The sequence below is a fragment of the Chiloscyllium punctatum genome, chromosome 48, assembly GCF_047496795.1.
Source record: "Chiloscyllium punctatum isolate Juve2018m chromosome 48, sChiPun1.3, whole genome shotgun sequence".
Taxonomy (NCBI): Eukaryota; Metazoa; Chordata; class Chondrichthyes; order Orectolobiformes; family Hemiscylliidae; genus Chiloscyllium; species Chiloscyllium punctatum.
Window position 1 is genome coordinate 52,305,904 of NC_092786.1, and position 18,955 is coordinate 52,324,858.

The 18,955-nt window shown below is 40.4% G+C and overlaps 1 protein-coding gene across 6 annotated transcripts in view; it reads left to right on the top strand.

The window, feature by feature from the left end:
* akap13 (A-kinase anchoring protein 13) overlaps positions 1–18,955 on the top strand; it is a 406,551-nt gene that overhangs the window by 113,793 nt on the left and 273,803 nt on the right. For all 6 annotated transcript variants that reach the window (XM_072565220.1, XM_072565221.1, XM_072565224.1 and 3 more), the window contains exon 4: positions 17,846–17,993. In XM_072565220.1, the coding sequence (XP_072421321.1) occupies positions 17,846–17,993 (148 nt within the window). The remainder of the gene's footprint in view (positions 1–17,845; positions 17,994–18,955) is intronic.

The following is an 18,955-nucleotide window of genomic DNA, read 5'->3' on the forward strand; positions in this document are numbered from 1 at the left end:
TAATGTTTTCACACAGAGGGTGATTTGTTTGTGGAACAAACTGCCAGAGGAAGCAGTAGGTGAAGGTATGGAGGTATAGTTACAACATCTAATGGACATTTGGAAATGTGCATGAATAGAGAAGGTTTAGAGTGATGTGGGCCAAATGGGACTAGTTTAGTTTGTGAAATCAGATTGACTTGGACAAGTTGGACTGAAAACTCTGTTCCCGTGCTGTATGACTCTATGACTGTTACATATGCACATCTGCAGTTGCAGTTTGACAGGAAATGGGAGAAATGGTAGCAGGATTAAATTGGCTGAACCCTTTTAACTCCTAGTATGACATACTAATTAGTTAGTGATATTTGATTTGGGAAAGTAAATCCACAATGCATTGCTACCTGATAACATGTGAAGCAAATGAAATTGCATGCAGTGTTGAAAAACCTTTAAGGAATGAGTTTCTGAAGAAAACATGATTGGATGTCAAAAACTAAGCAAAGTGGGAGAACTGTGCTTTAAATGTCTACAATTTGGTGTAGCAGATCATTCAACACACAGTTGTATTGGAGAAACAGGCTGTCTAATTCCACTGATGTGTGTTTTTCACAACTCAACAGGACATGATTTGAAAATTGCACACACCATTATACTTTATTGACATCACAGTCATAATCCTAGGCATCAACACTGATCAAGGAAACATTCTCCTTCAGTTTTGGAGCAATTGTAAGTAATGAAGTTGAACACACGGCAGCTTTTTTCAAAACTAGTTAAAGAGGATGTTGCTGGGTGGGTTTGAGATATAATAATAGACTAGAAAGACTGGGACTTTTTCCACTGGAGTGGAGGAGGTAAAAGGGTGATCTTACGGAGGTTAATAAAATCATGAGGGTTACAGATAAGATGAATGACTAGGGTCTTTTCCATAGTGTAGGGGATTTCAAAACGAGGGTCATATTTTTTAGGTGAGAGCAGAAAGATTTACAAAGGAAAAAAGGGATAACTATTTTACACAAGACAGTGGTTCATGTGTGGGATGAACTGCCAGAGGAAGTGATGGATGCAGCTACAATGTTTAAAATACATTTGAATAAGTTCATGAGTAGGAAAGGTTGGAGAGATATGGACCAAGTGCAGGCAAGTGGGGCTCGTTTAGTTTGGGAACATGGTTAGTGTGGACTGTTAGGCGAGTGTGGTTATTAAGCTGGGACCTTCATGGTAATGTTTGCTGAGGTGGAGACTGTTATGAGAGATGGCGTTGTGTATTAGACTATGGGAAGGTATATGGTGTGAATAGAGAGTTGAATTTACTCTGACATGACTACATTCAGATCACTAGTAGAGTAGAAAAGATAAGGACAATCATCAAGTTTGACCACAAGGACAAACCTACCCTTTGATTAAGGGCAGATTAAACACAGTGCAGGCCACCAATCCCTGGTCAATCCCATCGCAAACTATCACAGATATGCTGCCATCTTTTACAATTCACTGACCAACTTTGATTGAACCCACAATAACCTTACTCTGCATCATAAACCAGCCAACCAAGCTAACTAGCAGCTGGGCAGCTAGCCTGTTGACTATTTATCTGGAATTGGAGGTGCATTTTTGTACTTTGTTTTGCTGGTGTTGAGAAGGAAGGGGGAAACCTGATGTGCATTTTACGAGGAAGACAAATCCATCATTGTTTATCAACAGGTTAGTCCATTCTTGACATTCACATAAAGCCCAGTTATTCCAGACTTTGTTGTTTCCAAGATACAGGGAGTATGCAGTATAATTATTAATGGAAAAACTCAATTCCTGGCACGTTAAAGGGCAAGTGATCTGGTTAGGACTTTTCTTGGTTTGTTCTTCCTCTTGGAATTTTGTTTAGTCATAAAAGCCCATGTTGCCTTTATGCCAGTTGAATTAAAAAAGCTGGTGAGTGTGTGTGGAGATTTCCAAGTGGTGTAATGACAACTCTGCATTCCTACAATTCCCACAACATTTGTTCACTTATGTCATCAGGGAAGATATGTTTGCATCTCGTTTTAACGTGTCTGAAATAGTTTAATATTGTTTAATCCCTTTCTTCTCCCCAGATCTCATTTTTAATGTTGAGGTCCCATATTATTTGCCGTTGCTCCTGAAATGTTTTGTAACATTGTTACCATCTTAATGATGCTATATAAATGCAAGTTGCTACTTAGGACAGTGGTTCATAGGTTTTTCAGGTACAATTTTCTTTCCCTTGCCTTGGTCAAGTAACAACTTTTAATGTGAACACTAGATAGCAAGTACAACTTCATTGCATAAGCAGAAAAAGTCGACAGGTTGGGAGAGACGTTTGATCGGGTGATGGTTAATTTGTTGCGTTGGTAACTTGGAGAATCTGATGGATTCACATTCCACTATGGCTGTTTTTACATTTCAAAATCCTGGCCACAATGAAAAGTGACAAAGATGCTGTTGGAATGTCCTAAGGTCCTATTTGTAAAGTGAAGATTTTATTTTCATACTGACATGGTGGAATATGATCGAAATGGTGTATGTGCATGTGGAAGTGACCTATCAAGCTACTCAGTAAATGGTAAAAAATGGGAGCATGCCTGTGATAGTTTGATTGGGGCTGGAGGTCCACACTTTGTCTAATCTGCCCTTATGGTATTGACTGAATGTCTTGACTGACTTTAGCTAATGAAGTAATGAATTTGGATAGAGCCTATATAGAATCTACAACAAATCAATAAGCCATGTAGGAGAATTATCTATGCTGGCATCCATGTTGTATAGTACTGTCTTCCCCCACTGGCCAGTGTGATTCTGTCTCTCCTCAAAGTAGTAAAACAGTATGGTGTGTCAATCAAAAAGGCTGTCAGTGAGTTCAATATCATTAACATTGACTTGGATGAAGATTTCTTTCAATGTTTTGGAACTAATTAACATTTCCATTGAGACAAAAAAAAGAGTACTGTTCTGCAAGCTGGAAGATTGGGCACTGCTTTGAGTTCCCGGGGCAGTCCTGGTGCAAAGATATACAGAGTTAAGACTGTACCAGACTTGCAGGCTGGCCTAAGGTATCAACTGTAATGGAGATGTGATACAATAATCAATCTTTTATATAGTTTAAGGAATGGAAAAATAATAGCCAGAATTTTACTCTTAGTGACTGCCAGAGGTCTGCTGAAAATATTGTTGTTACTTCAAGTCATGACTGGGTGGGACTTGCATGATTGCTTGAATATCGCCATTGATCAGTCGAACCACAACAAGAATTGACATCTCCAAGAGGGGTGGATGGCAAGATATAGCTTGTTACCATTGGCTATTCACCTTTTTATTGGCTTGAACTGTCAAGAAATTGAGAAGATGTTTGTGATGGTTTTAATGTTGTTCCAAACATTTGCCCTGTTCAAATGACCGTTGACTGCTGCTTGGAGGTTATGGCTCTCATTGGGAAATCTTTTTCATTTCATTATGATGTAGAGGTACTGGTGTTGGACTGGGGTGGACAAAGTTAAAAATCACACAACACCAGGACTATAATCTGGTGTTGTGTAATTTTTAACTCACTTCCTTATCACATTGCTCTTCCTTGCTTTAAACATCAACCAGCTTGTATCTTTAATAGAATATGCCCAACACTTTGGTGGCCAGGCATAATACCACAGCAACTTGTTTTCCAACCCACACTTTCTCCTTTGTTAAAACTTTGGTCAATATATAATGCATTCAGGAAGACTAGAAGGTGGGATTGGAATATAAAATCCTCTGCCCTGTTTTATTCAGGAACATCTGCATGAAAAGGAAAACCACTTGTTTGCGATTGATTAATTTTAACAGAACTCCCACCTCCTTGGATTTTTTTTGAGTAGAGATTTTCAGTGTTGCTTATTTCTGAAGAAAGACACAAGCTGGATTCTTTGAAATTGGTTTGCTCCAAATACCATGATATAAAGCCAGGCATTGTTTTTGCCCCCTTACTGTAAAAGTGCATACATTGAAACTGAACCTTCAATTGGTTTTGATGTCTGCATATCAGACACCATGCAGCAGTTGTTTCCTGTGAACGGACGAAGTTGGCAAGAGGAAGATGATGAATTGGCACCACCGCAGTTTTCAGAGCAGCATTTATATAAGTTTCTGGATCTGGCAAACTCTGCTGGTATCTAAGCAGCTGCCGGTGCTAATTGGTTGGCATGTGTTAGATACCAGCTGAGGAGACGCTCAGCCAGTGAGGCAGTTAAAAACTATTGCTGCTTTCATACACAGTTGACAAATCAACTTGAGCAAACTCAGGCTATGTCCGCGTTGGCACTCAACATTTCAGTGTAGCTGATACAAACCCTGATGGCCTCCTCAGCACTCTGAATTTATAATGTCTTCCATTGTCATAGATGGCAAGTGGCTACAGTGAGTAACAATACTATACTACAGACAGGAGACTGGTTTCTGTAGCTGCAGGTTCTGATTTCAGCCGTGCATCTATTTTGAGGCTTTGCCTCAGTGGGAAAGGATAAGAAAGTGGAAGGACTAAAAAAAATCCAGTGAAATTCCAAACTAATTGCTCATAACCTGAGCTACATTGGTGAAAGAATGCAAACAAAAATGAATAGACTGATAAGTCCACTAGTGGGGAGTCCAAATCACTGAGCCATTCAGGTGAGCAAAACTCTCATTCTTAGCTGGATAGAATTTTAAAATCACTCCTTACGTCTTTAATGGTTTCCATAGTTGCGGAAAGTAAGCCTATACCCTTTTTGGCAGATTAAAAAAAAATCTGCTTGTCAGATACAGTGAAACTACAATTGTTGCTTCCAGCAATAATTGCATATTGAGCTTTGTATTATATTTGAGTATCATACAATCAGAGTGTTTCACTGACTTAATAGTCATTTGGTGCTGCAGGAAATCAAACAGTTCAAGTTTAATGTATCCCTCACCCACTGAGTCAAGATAAAAGAACATTGATATCTGATGGATGTATGATTTTCTTTTCCTCACTGGCCTTTCATCAGTCACTCTTGCATCTTATTGTTCAGGATGTTCTATACATATGGAAATCAGCACTCATTTTGAGCAATAACTTCTTCCTCATCAAAACCTCAAAGCTGAAGCTCTTTCCCTCTTTCTGTCTCCCTCCCATTTAACAACAGTCTTTAAACATTTGAAATCCATGATGATTGTTCCCAAAAACTGCTTGTTAAAGATTAGCATTTGTTGCCTATGTCCTGAGAAGGTAATCGTGAGCCATCGACTTGAATTACTACACACAATATGGTGTAGGTGTTGTTACAGAGAGGATCACAGTAGCACTCAGGTAACAGCAATTATTTTCCCATTTAACTGCTGCCCTTATCCCTGCAGGTAGCACAGATTTTGATTTAGAAAGTGTCATTGGAGAAACTTTGACATATTGCTGCAGTGCATTTTGTTACATACTGCTGCCACTGTTCAATGGGGGACAGAGGGAGTGAATAGGTATGATGGTGGATGGGAGCGAATCCAACATGCTAAATTGTCCTGAATAGGTCAGGCTTCTTCAGTGACACCACTGAAGTAATCAAAGCAAGCCGAGAGTATTCCATTATAATCCTGACTTCTGCTCTGTAGATGACAGGAAGTAAGTTACCTGCTACAGAATTCTAAACCTTGACATCCTTTTGTAGCCACAACATTTACATGACCAACCCAAATAGAACTTCTGTGGAGAGATTGCACCCAGGATGTTGAGGGTGGGAGATCCGGCGACAGTAATGCCACTGAGTGTTGAGGGAAGTTGGTTAGAATCTCTCTTGTTGGAGTTGATCATTGCCCAGTGCAGGTATCATTTTTTGGATTACCAGCCCAGGCCTGAATGTTGTATAGATCTTCCTGCCTGAAGGCGCAGGTTGCTTCTGGATTGAAGATCTTGAGCAGTCACATTTCTGACCTTGCATTGGATGGAAGGTCATTGGTGAAGCAGCTGAAGATGGTTGGGCCAAGAACACTACAGCGATATGCTGGGCCTGAGTGGACTGGCCTCCAAAATCACAACTGTCTACCTTTGCACAAATTATAACTCCAACCAATGGAGAGTTTTCCTCTTCCTGTTGACTTTGATTTTGCTAGGACTACTCGATGCGAAGGGCGGTTCTCACTTCTACTTTTTTCCAACTCTGAGGGCTGCTCTTTGAGGCCCTTAACCCTTTGCAGTTTCTTAACTTTATTCTTATAAACATCCCTATTCAGTATTTAATGTGCGTATGTAAACTTGGTGGGTGCAGCCACTTGAAGCGGGAAAGAAGTTACGTCTTATACTGTTCTATGAGAGTAACACTGTGTTGTACAGTGAGGCCCAACATGGTGCAAGTATTTTCAGATGCAGTATTAAACACTTTGAGTCTAAGTTGATGACCTTCATGTTTGACACTTTATATGGTACAATTTCATCCAAGTGGACTTGGCAGCTGTCTTGTATCATTGCCAGTCTGTTGAGAACTCTTAAAGCAGACCCTGCTCCTAATGGAACTTTCAACACATCCATTTTTCACAGCAACCTTAAAATAAATATGGATTGGATCATTTTGTTTGAATCACACATCCATATATTTTTAAAGTCTTTTGGAAAAATCTTTAATGAAAATAAAATCAAATTGCTAGTTTCGCTTTTCTCACACATTCAGTAAATCACTGCCATAAAATCGGCTGTAATTTTTATGTTAGCCATGGGTCAGTCGGTAGTAGTCTCAGCTCAAGTTTCTGGATTCAAGTGCCACTTTAGGACTTGAATATAAAAATCAAGGCTGATTCTGTTGTGCGGTTCTGAGGGAGATGCAAGATTCTGGTTTTAGAATGGGATCTTAAATTGATCCCCCATTTGTTCTGTCAGGTGTAAGTACAAGATCCCATAGCACTGCTTTGAACAAGAGTTAAGTTATCCCTGGTGCCCACAAAAACAAATTAGCTGGTCGCTTTCACGTCACTGTTGATGAGAGCTTGCTGTAATTAAACCGGCTTGCTATGTTTCCCATGTTCCAATGATGGTTACCCTCTAATAGCATTTAATTGGCTGGAACAGACTTTGAGATGTCCATTGGTGATGAAAAAGCTACATGATTGCAAAGTCTTTACTTTCTGAAGACTTTATCAAATCAATATTTATATTCTCCTATCCAAATATACAATTACATTTTTGGCTGGTTTTGATGACAGTTATTGTCCATAATTCATTATTCAGTATTCCTGACTGTCATAATACCTTTGCAGTCAATTTGCGATTCTAATGTGTGGTACAATAGTCTGTTTCAATAGTTAAACAAAAGGAAAATCACGTGCATGTAAGAGGTAAAGTGCGAGACTATTGTGAACAAATTTCTAAGTTGTACCTTCTCTGGTTAGGCTGACTGGGAAATATATGAACACCTGCACTTGATGCTACCGTTGGTGACTTTGAAAGTTCTTTCAGGTGTTGGTCAGGCTGTGTACTTGCCGTTCAACTAAAAGTGCAGTTCTCTTAATGTGGCACCTAGTCACTGAACTAGTGACTGAGTGTAGTCACTGTTGTGTTGTTGGTAACGCTGGTAACAATGTAGTATTCAGTAAGATTCCTTATGTGTTTTTGTGATTATTATCCAGAACACTGAGGTGGGTTGGGGTAGGAGGGTGGAGGGTGGGTGGTGGAATCCTTAATATTCGTTAGGTGATGCAGAAGTGCAATAGAATCCTTTACAAAAATGAAAATGTTTTCACCTTTGTTCCTTGCACATATTTCAGTGTTATGTTTATTAGTTTAGAATAGAGGTGGGGAATCTTTTCATGTTGGAAGGCTGCATTATGTTAGTTGTAATCTAATAAGGCTGTATTCAAGAAACTTCAATTATATATTCTTCAAAATTCACATTATTTTGTAAAAATCTAACTACTAAGTACTAACTAAAAAAAAGAAAAAAAAAAGTTAATTCTAAAGTTAACTAACCTTTTAATGACTTTGTTGTGACTGCTTTTTGTAGGAAAGCATTTGAATATTTGGTTGCAGCATGGAGGTCTGCAGTTTTAGCTGATCCTCTAGATGGGTATCCATCATTTGGGACCTTAAGGGCGTCTTGATTTTGGTTAAGGAGGAGAATGTAGATTCGCAGCAATAAGTGGTTGAAAAGCAAGAAAGCATGTTGCAAAATTTGGATTCATTCAAAAGGCCACACACAATAGCCTAGAAGGCCGCAGGTTCCCTACCCCTGGTTTAGAACCAAGACAATGGCAGCAATACATTTTCAAGATGTTTGAAAGCAATGTATTATCAGTGTTTGTGGGAGCTCTTTGAAGTCATCTTGCAGATCTCCTCTTGTTGAAATCGTAATAGTGTTTCTCTTCTGTTAGATCAAGATACCAGCACAGGTTTTAAGGGTTAGTTTAATGTGTTTGTTTCAGATGAAGGTGTTGAAGTGATGGTTTGTCAGCTTTGGCCAAGACAACTTGACCCTATCTATGTTTATTATTATTTGTTACTGGTTACTCATGTTTTGGTTCTCTGGTTTGGAATGTGCAGTAGTGTGGTTCTTACTACTACTGGCTCATAAATGTTTAAATCTGAAATGGACTTGTCAGGACTACATTTTGCTTTAACAGATGGAGGCGTATGGGAAATAATAGAAGCAGAGATCAAACTTTATACGTCACCTATGAGCCTTCATGCCCCACAGTTAAACAACTCAAAGACCAAAACTTTGAACATTCTTGATGTTGGAAATATGGGAATATTGGAAAAAGGAAAAATAAACCTCTGCTTCTCACGTGGGAAATCTGTTTCTTCTCTAAGAAGGAGCTTTTACAAGTTGGAGAAATGTTGAGATGTTTGTTTTATTGGGACTCTAGGCTCACGCTGTTTTCAAAATTTCAAATTGAAGTTTTGATGGTTCCACTCAAAGAAGCTGAAAATACTAATTTCCTGTGGTTTTCTGCTTTTAGAGGACATACTAGTCAATTTTTCATTTTTCTGTTTTGATGTCAATACATAGTTTTGCGCAATCATCATCTACAGTGTTGCTATTTTTGAATTACTGGATTTCAGTTTAATACTGACTGAAAATCAAACTTTTTCCCCATGGGCAGTGAAGGAAAATCACTGTTTGTCTTTGAGGCTTTGGAGAAATTGATTTTGAAATTATATTTACAGTAGTCTTTGATGGATGTGCACTGCAGAGGTCAACAGTTAGGAGAAAAGACCAAATATATTTAATTTGCTGTTGTTTCCTTTGTCTGTAGACTGTAAGGTTGGTGATGACTTACCTATTGGACAAGAATGAAAAGTATCCAGGCAAATATTCAAAAGCTATCAGAAAATGCAGAAACAACAATACTTAGAATATCATTGCAGAAATAATTAAATTTAGAATAGCACCATTTACACTCTGTGTTCACCAGTCACAGAACGCATCAAATGTGTTGTAAGTCTCTGCATCTTGGCTTCCACCAATATTCTTCCTAAATGGTGTATTATATCAGACTAACAGAAACTTGCCTGTGAGCATTATTGGATAACTTAGGTTATAGACTTATCAACAGCTTGCTGGGCTGCTGTGTTTCCCCGACCAAACAAATGTCACAAGTTGCAAGTGCACCACTTCCTCAAAATTTATCACTCAGTACCTCAACAGAAATTTGAAGGTAACTTTCAGATTTTTTAATGTCATTCACAGGATTTTTTGTTGTTAGTGAGGCAAGCATTTATTGCACATCCCTAATTGCCCAGGTGACAGTTCAGAGCTAACCACATTGCTTTGGCCAGGAAAGCATGCCAGATTGCATTCCTAGAAGGACATTAGTGAGCCTGATGAGATTTTACAGCATCTACAATGACTCCATGGTCACCAATTAGGATAGCATCTTGCCCTCAGTTTTGTTGTTGAATTTAAATAATTTGCCATCAAACCCACATTCCCAGTACATTACTGTTGGGTTCTGAATTACTAGCCCAGTGACGTTACCACTATGCACCATTGCATCAGGGAGGTAGTGTAAAGTATTCATAAATGCAAAATCTTTTGTCAAGTGAACCTGAATTTGTGATATCGTGCATTCCTAGAAATGTCAGAGTATCTTGTCATTCCCAAGCTCTGAAGTTGTTTTTCAGGTATTTGTAGGGATTCTTCATCCCGTTTCAAGTGTTTTAGAATTAGGCTTGAATCTGAGTTTTATAGATTTTGTTTCGAGGTGGAAAGTGCTCCTTTCAAAGCTAAACATTTTGTTGCATCTCACTATAACTCTGCTTTCTAACAGTAATTATTTGAGGAGATAGTGGCCGAGTGGTAATGTCACTGAACTGGTAACCCAGAAGTCCAGGTTAATGCTTTGGTGACATGAGTTCAAATCCCAGCAAAGTATCTGGTGAAATTTAAACCCAATTAAAAACTCTGCATTTGAAAACTAATCTCAAAAATGGGTGTCCATGAAACCACATTGTTCATTGTAATCATCTATCCAGTTGACAAACATCCTCTTGGCAAAAAAATCTGCCATCCTCATCTGGCATGGCATACATGTGACTTCAGAAGTACTGTAATATAGTTGCCTCTTAACCACCATCTGAAATGGTTTAGCCAGCCACTCTGTTCAAGGGCAGTTAGGAGTAGGCAACAAATGCTGAAATTGCAGGCCACATCCCAGAATAGAATGATGGGGGAAAGAAATAGTCCAATTTGTTGCCAATGACACTGATGACAAGCTGGAAAGCCAGGCAAAATGTCACCTCAGCTATTTCTGTAAGTCCCAGCACTGTGCTTGTTGTACAAATGACTGTTTAGCTCTGGGGCTCAAACATCCCTCCTGCCTTCATTCACCATTGAACGGGAGGATTGATGGTTCTTCGTTGAAGCAGGGCCTCGGAAAGTTGTGGCTGCATCAAGCCCCGGGCCGGTGTCAGGGACATCCTCCTGGGAACAAGTTATATACAGTGAAGGTATCTCCATGGAGGATGCTTAACAACCCAATACCCCTATCGCTGTTAGTCTTCTGTCTCTCCTCTCTCGCTGTCTCCTTCCCTTCCCCTTCCAATCCTGTTATTGATGGGGAAGCCCTAGCAACCTTTTGTTAGCTGTTGAATTGCTTCTCACTGTTTACCTCTGGCCAGGGGAGCTACCCTCCACCTTTTTTCCACTGCTGAAATTTCTCTCGCATCAGCAAGGCAATGTGTTTCACCCTTCAACTTCTTTTCCAAATTTCTGCTCCCTCCCCACCTCGCAACGGCTCCCATTAAATTTCATCCATGGTCTCGTAAGTGTGCTCCCTTGTGAATAACCTGGGTCAGTCTGCAGGCATGGGCTTGGTCATTTTGTGACTGGATAGTTTGACTGTGAAAGAAATATCTGGTGTCAGATAATCAGACACTATGTGGGCAGTCTCTGTATCCCAGCAACCATGGTTGGCTACAGAAAAGAGTTGGAAAAGAGCAAAATTAAGAGACTAGTTAAAGATAATTTTAAAAGATGCCCAGAGGGATTTGAATTGCAGCCAAACCAGTACCGTACTATTGATTCCGTTTCGTCATAGAGTAGTTGATTTTCAGAAGAAGTGAAACTTTGCAGTGATGTAACTTGCACCAAGATAACTGAAAGTGTCATGAAATAAATTTTGTGAGTTGATATGAATTGATAATGCTCCCAATTTCTTTTCACGCTAACCTGAATATATGGTCCTTGACTGTCGGGGGTATGCAAATGTCAATCAGAAACAGTAGCACTGGCGTCAATGGTCCATTTGTTGTCTGCCACTCACTCTAGCCTGTACAATTGCTGTGAAGTTATCCCCACAGCTGTACCCTCCAACCTCTAGAATTCTAGTCAGGCAAACAGTGACCTGAAGCAAAGCCTTGCGATCAGAGGATTGAACCTGAGAAAGTGTTTTAAATAAAAATAGTTCAGCTTTGAAATGAAAACAATGAATCCTCTTGTTTTATTCATTGAGAAGTTCCAGGAGTGGTTGATTATATATGGAGTGGTTGATTACAGTAAACTGCGCTAATACCTTCCTTGCTGTGCTGTAACAGTTTTCCTCAGTAGCAGTATTGAATATCAAATTGTATCCTGGCTCAAATCAAACACTCCTTTATACATGTCACTGCCAAAGTACACTGTTGGTCATTTGAGATGCATTTCTGCCAAATGTTGTTGTTCCCTTTTTAAATTTCTCCCCGTCGTGTTGAAAGTTCTGAGGCTTGGGACCCGTAGGCTCCTAGACTTCTCAAATGACAGTTCTTCATCCTAGCCCTGGGCTGCACTGATTGGCAGGCTGTTCACCTGCAAAAGCCATCACTACTGACACTCTTTTAAATGCAATGTGAACTTCCTGTTGTGGTTGCCTCACTTTGAAGCTTTGTCTCTCCTGCTCCAGCTCAGGAATATTGTTGCCAGCTGTGGTATCCCTATTCCATAGCCTGGGATGGGTAAACTGAGTACCAATTGGGAATTGAATGTGGTGTCCTGTGGATGGTGTTATACAGGTGCACCTTGCCTTTACTGATGGAGCTGTCTGTGCAGCTGGCATCCAGTCAGTTCTGAGCTTCTGGTTGGTGATGGGAATGTTAGGAGATATATTAAGAGGCCTGATATATCCCTGGCTATATTATTTATGCAGTGGAAACTTGTTTGGAAAGAAATCCATCCATTGATAACCTTTAGAGTGGATTGATAAAATGTGCAGCTTGTAAATGGTCTGTTTATGTGGAATTTTAGTTGGAATCAATGTGGAATTGACAGTGCATCAACAGATTTGATTGATGAAATCAAGAAAATTTAATAATCACGGAATCATATGAACCCTACAGTGTGGAAACAGGCCCTTTGGCCCAACAGATCCACGCCAAACCTCTGAACAGTATCCCACCCAGACTCATTCACCTACTCTCTGACTCAACATTTTACCCCTCATTAATGTACCTAACCTACAAATCCATGAACACTATGTGCAATTTAGAATGGCCAGTTCATCTCATCTGCACATCTTTTGACTGTGGGAGGAAACCGAAGCACGCGGAGGAAACCCACGCAGACACTGGGAGAATGTGCAAACTCCCCACAGACAGTCGCCCGACGTGGGAATCAAACCTGGGTCCCTGGCGTTGAGGCAGCAGTGCTAACAGGTCTGGTTAATAGAAACTGAGTGTGTCAGACTGGCTAAAGGACCTTTTTTTTGGCCTTTCTAATCCCTGTTCTGAGAGTTATTACAATTGAGCTTCGACATACCAACAAAAAACGGTTGCAGAACCAGTTGAGACTTATCTGCTTCTTCCAACATTCTGCAAGAGTAAACAAGTTAGTCTTACGAGTCAACCCTTCCTCATAGCCCTGCAAAGTCTTTTCTTAGGGTTCTTATCAATTCTCTTAAGAAAGGCACAGTTGAATCTGCCTCCAACACGTATTTGGGCATGCATTGCAAATCATCACTTCTTCCTGCTGCCTTTGGTTCATTTGTCATTTACCTTGAATTGGTGCTGTTTGGTTCTTGACCTTCCACCTATCCATAGTCTATTCACTTATGTGAAAGTAGTGGTAACATCATAATTCAAATTTATAATCCAGAGCCCCAGGCAAATGTTCTGGGGATATGGGTTTGAATTCTACCATGGCAGGTGGTGGGCAGTTGATTTTAATATAAAATCTGGAATTTAAAAAAAAAGTTTTCGGCACTCTGGATGATTGGGAGAACTTTAAATGTCAGCAAAGGCTTACTAATAACAAAATCAAAAGACCCAAGATTAACTAAGAAACAAAAGCAGCAGAAAACATAGGTAGTGATGCCAAAAGCTTCTATAAGTATATGAAAAGGAAGATAATATTGTAAGTAATGTTGGCGCTTTAGAGGATGAAAATGGGGAGGTAATAAAATGGGAAACTCAGAAATGGCAGAGGCATTAAATCAATACTTTGTCTGTGGTTTCACACTGGAAGATAATTCCTCTATAGAGGAATTTGATGAAATTACTAGGGAGGATGTATTAAGTAAACTGATGGGATTAAGGGCAGTTCAGAAGAGGTTCACCAGTTTGATTCCAAGGATGAAAGGGCTGTCATTCAGTTAAAATAGATTTGGTTTGTACTTCCTGAAGCTCAGAAGAATGAGGGGATATCTGATTGAAGGATGTAAAATGCTAGATGCTATTGATAAGGTGAATATCGAATGGATCTTCTTCCTTGTGCGACTGTCTTGAACCAGAAGTCATGGATAGAGTGTGAGAGCAGGTAGGTTCAAAACAGAGATGTGGAGAAACTCCTTCTCTCAGAGGGTTGTTAATCTGCGCAGCTCATTTCCTTAGAATGCAGTGGAGGTAGAATCAATCAACAGATTCAAGAAGTGTATATGTTTCTGTTTAAAATAGAGATAAAAGGCTACAGGGAGCAGGCAGGAGAGTGGAGTTGAGGCCGGGAGAAGATCAGTCATAATTATATTAAATGGTGGGCCGAGCTCAAAAGACTGAACTGCTCCTAATTTCTGTGCTCCTAGTTAATGGCTGCAATTGTCAACTGTTATAAAAATCTATTTAGTTTTTTTCATGCCCTTTACGGAATAAAATTGCCATGCTTTCTTGGCTTGTCCTAGCCAACATGATTCCAGACCCACAAAAATGTGCTTTCTTTTTATTGGTTCAGAACATGTGGGTATCACCAGCTAATCCAACATTTATTATCTATCCCTAGTTGCCCCTTGAGAAAATAATGTTAAGCTGCTTTCTGGAATCGCTGCTGTTCACTTGGGTGGATAATCTTCAATGCCATCAGGGTGAAATTTCCAGGATTTTGATCCAGAAGTTCTCACATGCCATTTGGGATTGGGTTCTAAATGCTGGCATAGCCAGTGACTACCACATCCCATGACTGAGTTTTTAAAAAAGACTGTCTTGTTGCCTCATCTTGTGAACATTTCGATTATATCTCTTCTCTACCTTCCCATTTTAAAGAAAACATTCCCAACTTTTCCAATCCATTCTCGTCATTAAAGACTTTCATCCCTGGAACTGTTTCTCTGAAAATCTTTTCTGCATCTTCTTTAAAGCCTTCAGGGCAGTGGCACCCACTGCTTTTTTGTTCAGTGAAAGGCATGAACTATAGTTTGTGCAGTCCCCTTATTGATGAGCACTCTGCAAAGTCTGGGCTTGAAGGTTGCAAATCATTGGGGTGGCACGCTGGCTCAGTGGTTAGCTCTGCTGCCTCATGACTCCAGGGATCCGGGTTCGATTCCAGCTTCTGCCGACTGTGTGAAGTTTGCACGTTCTCCCTCTGTCTGCGTGGGTTTCCTCTGGGTGCTCCGGTTTCCTCCCACAATCCAAAGATGTGCAGGTTACGTGAATTGGCCATGATAAATTGCCCAGGGTGTTCAGAGATGTGTAGGTTAGGTACATGAGTCAGGGTGGGATACTCTTTGGAGGGTTGGTGTGAATTTGAGCTGAAGAGCCTGTTTCCACACAGTAAGGATTCTATTATGACCCCAGATCCAATTGCTAGTCTGTGCATTGGTCACTGACTCTCACCTTTCCAAATGTTGCCCTCAGCACCTGAGGCTTGGGAGGGAAAAATACATTACGGTGCCCTTTTCTGATTGTGTATCCAGTAATCCCTGTCTGTTTTAAGAACGAGGACTAAATTGCATTTACATAGTGCCTTTCTTGTCTCAAAGATCTCCAATTGCTCTTTGCTGCCAATTGAAATCTATTATGATGAAACACAGCAACAATTTCCAAGAACCTCAGTACCATGCTGTTTTAGTTAGAGGATAAACATTAATTGGGGCATGGAAAGAATTTTCCTGCTCTCTGTTGAATCCAAACCGTGGGGTCTTTTCTATCTATCTACCTAAGTGAGTAGGTGGTGTCTCAGTTTAGTATCTCATCCAAAAGAAGACATCTCTGACAATGCTGCATTCGCTCAATAATACACTGGAGTGTCAGCCTGAATTATGTGTTCAAGACCCTTTGAGTGGGACTTGAACCAAATATTTGCACATAAACATCTGAATTTGGTGTAGGCCATTCAGCCCATCCAGCCTACCCTACCATGCAATAAAGTCAAAGCTGATCTGTTTGTGTTATGAATGCCACATTCCCATCTATCCTCAGATTCTTGTTAGACAAGCCTCAATGATATTCAATGACTGGAATTTCACTCCCTTCTGAAGCAGTGTTCCAATGGTACACAAACCGTCAAAAGAAATTCCTTTCGTATCTGTCTGAAAAGGGTGTCCCCTAATTTTAAGAGTTCTTGATTCAGAGGAAGCACATCAAGATTGTCAAGGCCTTTCAGGATTTTACAAACATCAATCAAGTCAGCTTTGGTTCTTCTGAATTCTAGAGAAACTAATTCTAGTCTGACCAGTTCTTCGTATTGTTTCACATGACAACTGGTCAACCTCCTCCAATGCACATCTATATCCATCCTTAAATAAGGAAATCAAGACTGTGCATCATATTGAAGATGTGGTCTCAATAATGCCCTGTTTGATTGAACCTTGGCATCCATATTTTTGCTTGATTCCTCTTGTAATAAAGGATAGCATGCCATTGGCTTTCTGATGATGGCTGTACCTGTGCATTAACCTACACGAAGACTCCTAGATCCCCCTGCACTTTGGAATTGTACAGTCATTCTCGGTTTAAGTGTCTTTTTTTACTCTAACTTTTTAAATTCTTCCTTATTTGGTGTTGAGAGTGGCCCATGACTAATGCTGATGGATTGATGTTCACTGTGGACAAGATCTGTCACTTAGTAAGGTCACTGTTAAATGACCTGTTGCCAGCTGCAATGGGTTTTTTAAAATGTGTAGTGGCCACTTGGGTCAGGAAAGCCAATGTCAGCTTGGCAAAAATTGCAGAAACTGTTTATGTAGTGAAGGCAAAGGCCTTGCTTTCAAGATACAATAGAATTAACGTGTGTTAGGATACAGAAACGTATTGACCAGTTGAGCTCAGTCCTTTGATTACATTGTTAGTTTAGGCATAATTTTGATGACTTAGGGTTTTGGTCAGATAAGAGCCCTTTATACAACTCTAGCCAATATCAGGAATTCAAGCCTGAGCTACGAATAAGCATACTTTCTGCTAAAAGTTAATTTAAGCATGTATTTAGTTGGCACCTGATCTTAAGTGAAAGACAATAACATAAGAAATAGGAACAGGAATAGGCCATTCAGCCCCTTGAGCCTGCTCCAAAATTCAGTAGGATCATGTCCACTTTCCTGCCCTTTCCCCATAACCCTTGATTCCTTGACTGATCAAGAATCTATTTATGGGTCAGATTACTCCAAGTAATGTTTAAATACACATTAAGCAAGTAAAGGTTCTTGCTTAGCCTTCAGGGTCAGCATAATGGCTCAGTGGTTAGCACCACTGCCTCACAGCACCAGGGACAGAGGTTCAGTTCCCCCTTGGGCGACTTTCCAGAGTTTCCAAATTCTCCCGGTGTTCTGCTTTCCTACCACAATCCAATGATGGGCAGGTTAGGTGGATTACCCGTGGGAAATGCAGGATTACAGGATTAGAGTAGGCAGATGGGTCTAAATGGGATGTACTTTGGAGGTTCAGTGTGGTTCTGATGGGCTGAATGGTCTGCTTCCACACCGCGAGGATTCCTTTGTATGATTCTATGATTAAGTTAATTTCAAAGGTTTAGTGTAGAAATATTGATAAGTTTGAAAGAGATGCTTTAGTAAAATTTATTATGTTATATTGTTTTAAGCTTCATTTATAGAGGATTCAATCTTACAGGTAAATGACGGGAATAACCCTAAATCCTCACATAAAAGCTACTCAGTTATCCAAACCTATCAGCTGATCTCAAACCTACTTTCGTGATGAAATCCATGATCAGTTTCAATTCTGTTCCTAATGAAATCTTGACTTTTTCTCCTAAAGGGGGAGTCTGTTCTATCTGTGCTATTGGATGCTGAACACACAGTTGAAGAGGATGTAACCCACTACCTGGTGTTTTCTGGCTCCAGTCAACATCATTTAACCAGCACACAGAGGATAGATCAGAAAACACTGCAGACAGTCGCTCCTGGTAAGTGAGGATACCCTGGCTTTTTATTTTATTGTTGTTTGCTCTCTCTCTCTCTCTCTCTCTCTCTCTCTCTCTCTCTCTCTCTCTCTGTGTCTGTCTCTCTCTCTCTCTCTCTCTCTCTCTGTGTCTGTCTGTCTCTCTCTCTCTCTCTCTCTGTGTCTGTCTGTCTGTCTCTCTCTCTCTCTCTCTGTGTCTGTCTCTCTCTCTCTCTGTGTCTGTCTCTCTCTCTCTCTCTGTGTCTGTCTCACTCTCTCTCTCTCTCTCTCTCTGTGTCTCATTCTCTCTCCCGCGCTCGTCAGTTCTTTTAATGTCAGCTTCAAGTATGACCTGGAATAAGAATTGGTTAGCAGAGAGGAAAAAGGTAGGAATTATTGGCCTAGATTTTTCCCTGGCCAGACATTTGTTCCAGTGTAGGTAGGAGTTATGTGCAAGGACCCTGCTGAATTACCATCACAGCATTCTCTGAAGGAATTGCCTGGAAACCAAAGCTTTCCACAGGTTAATTTATGTATGCCTGAAACCCTCTGGAAAATATCTATTTAAATTAGAGACTTTGGGAGGTTTGATGTAATTGAGTAAAACAGTTATCCAGGAAAACTTAGACTGTTGCATGCATACTCATGGGTATCTATTCAACTGACCCACATCACATCCCCAACTACACCTCCTGACCTGGCCTGATTATAACGCCCCATTGCCGAATATAAACCCCCTCCTCCCTACCCCAGATCCATGCCCCACCCTTACTGAACCCAATATCTCATCAGCACCCACCTACCCCAAAGCTCTGCATCATTTGTCTGAATCCTAGCAACCTACCCACTTGGCATCTTATCCATCTGACAGCCTACCTCCACCAAGCTGGAACTATCCCCAGGTGACACCTTACATCCTGCTTATCTGGATCCTACTACTCCTGTTCACAGCCAGCACCATCCTGTCTACCCATCTGACTACTTAAC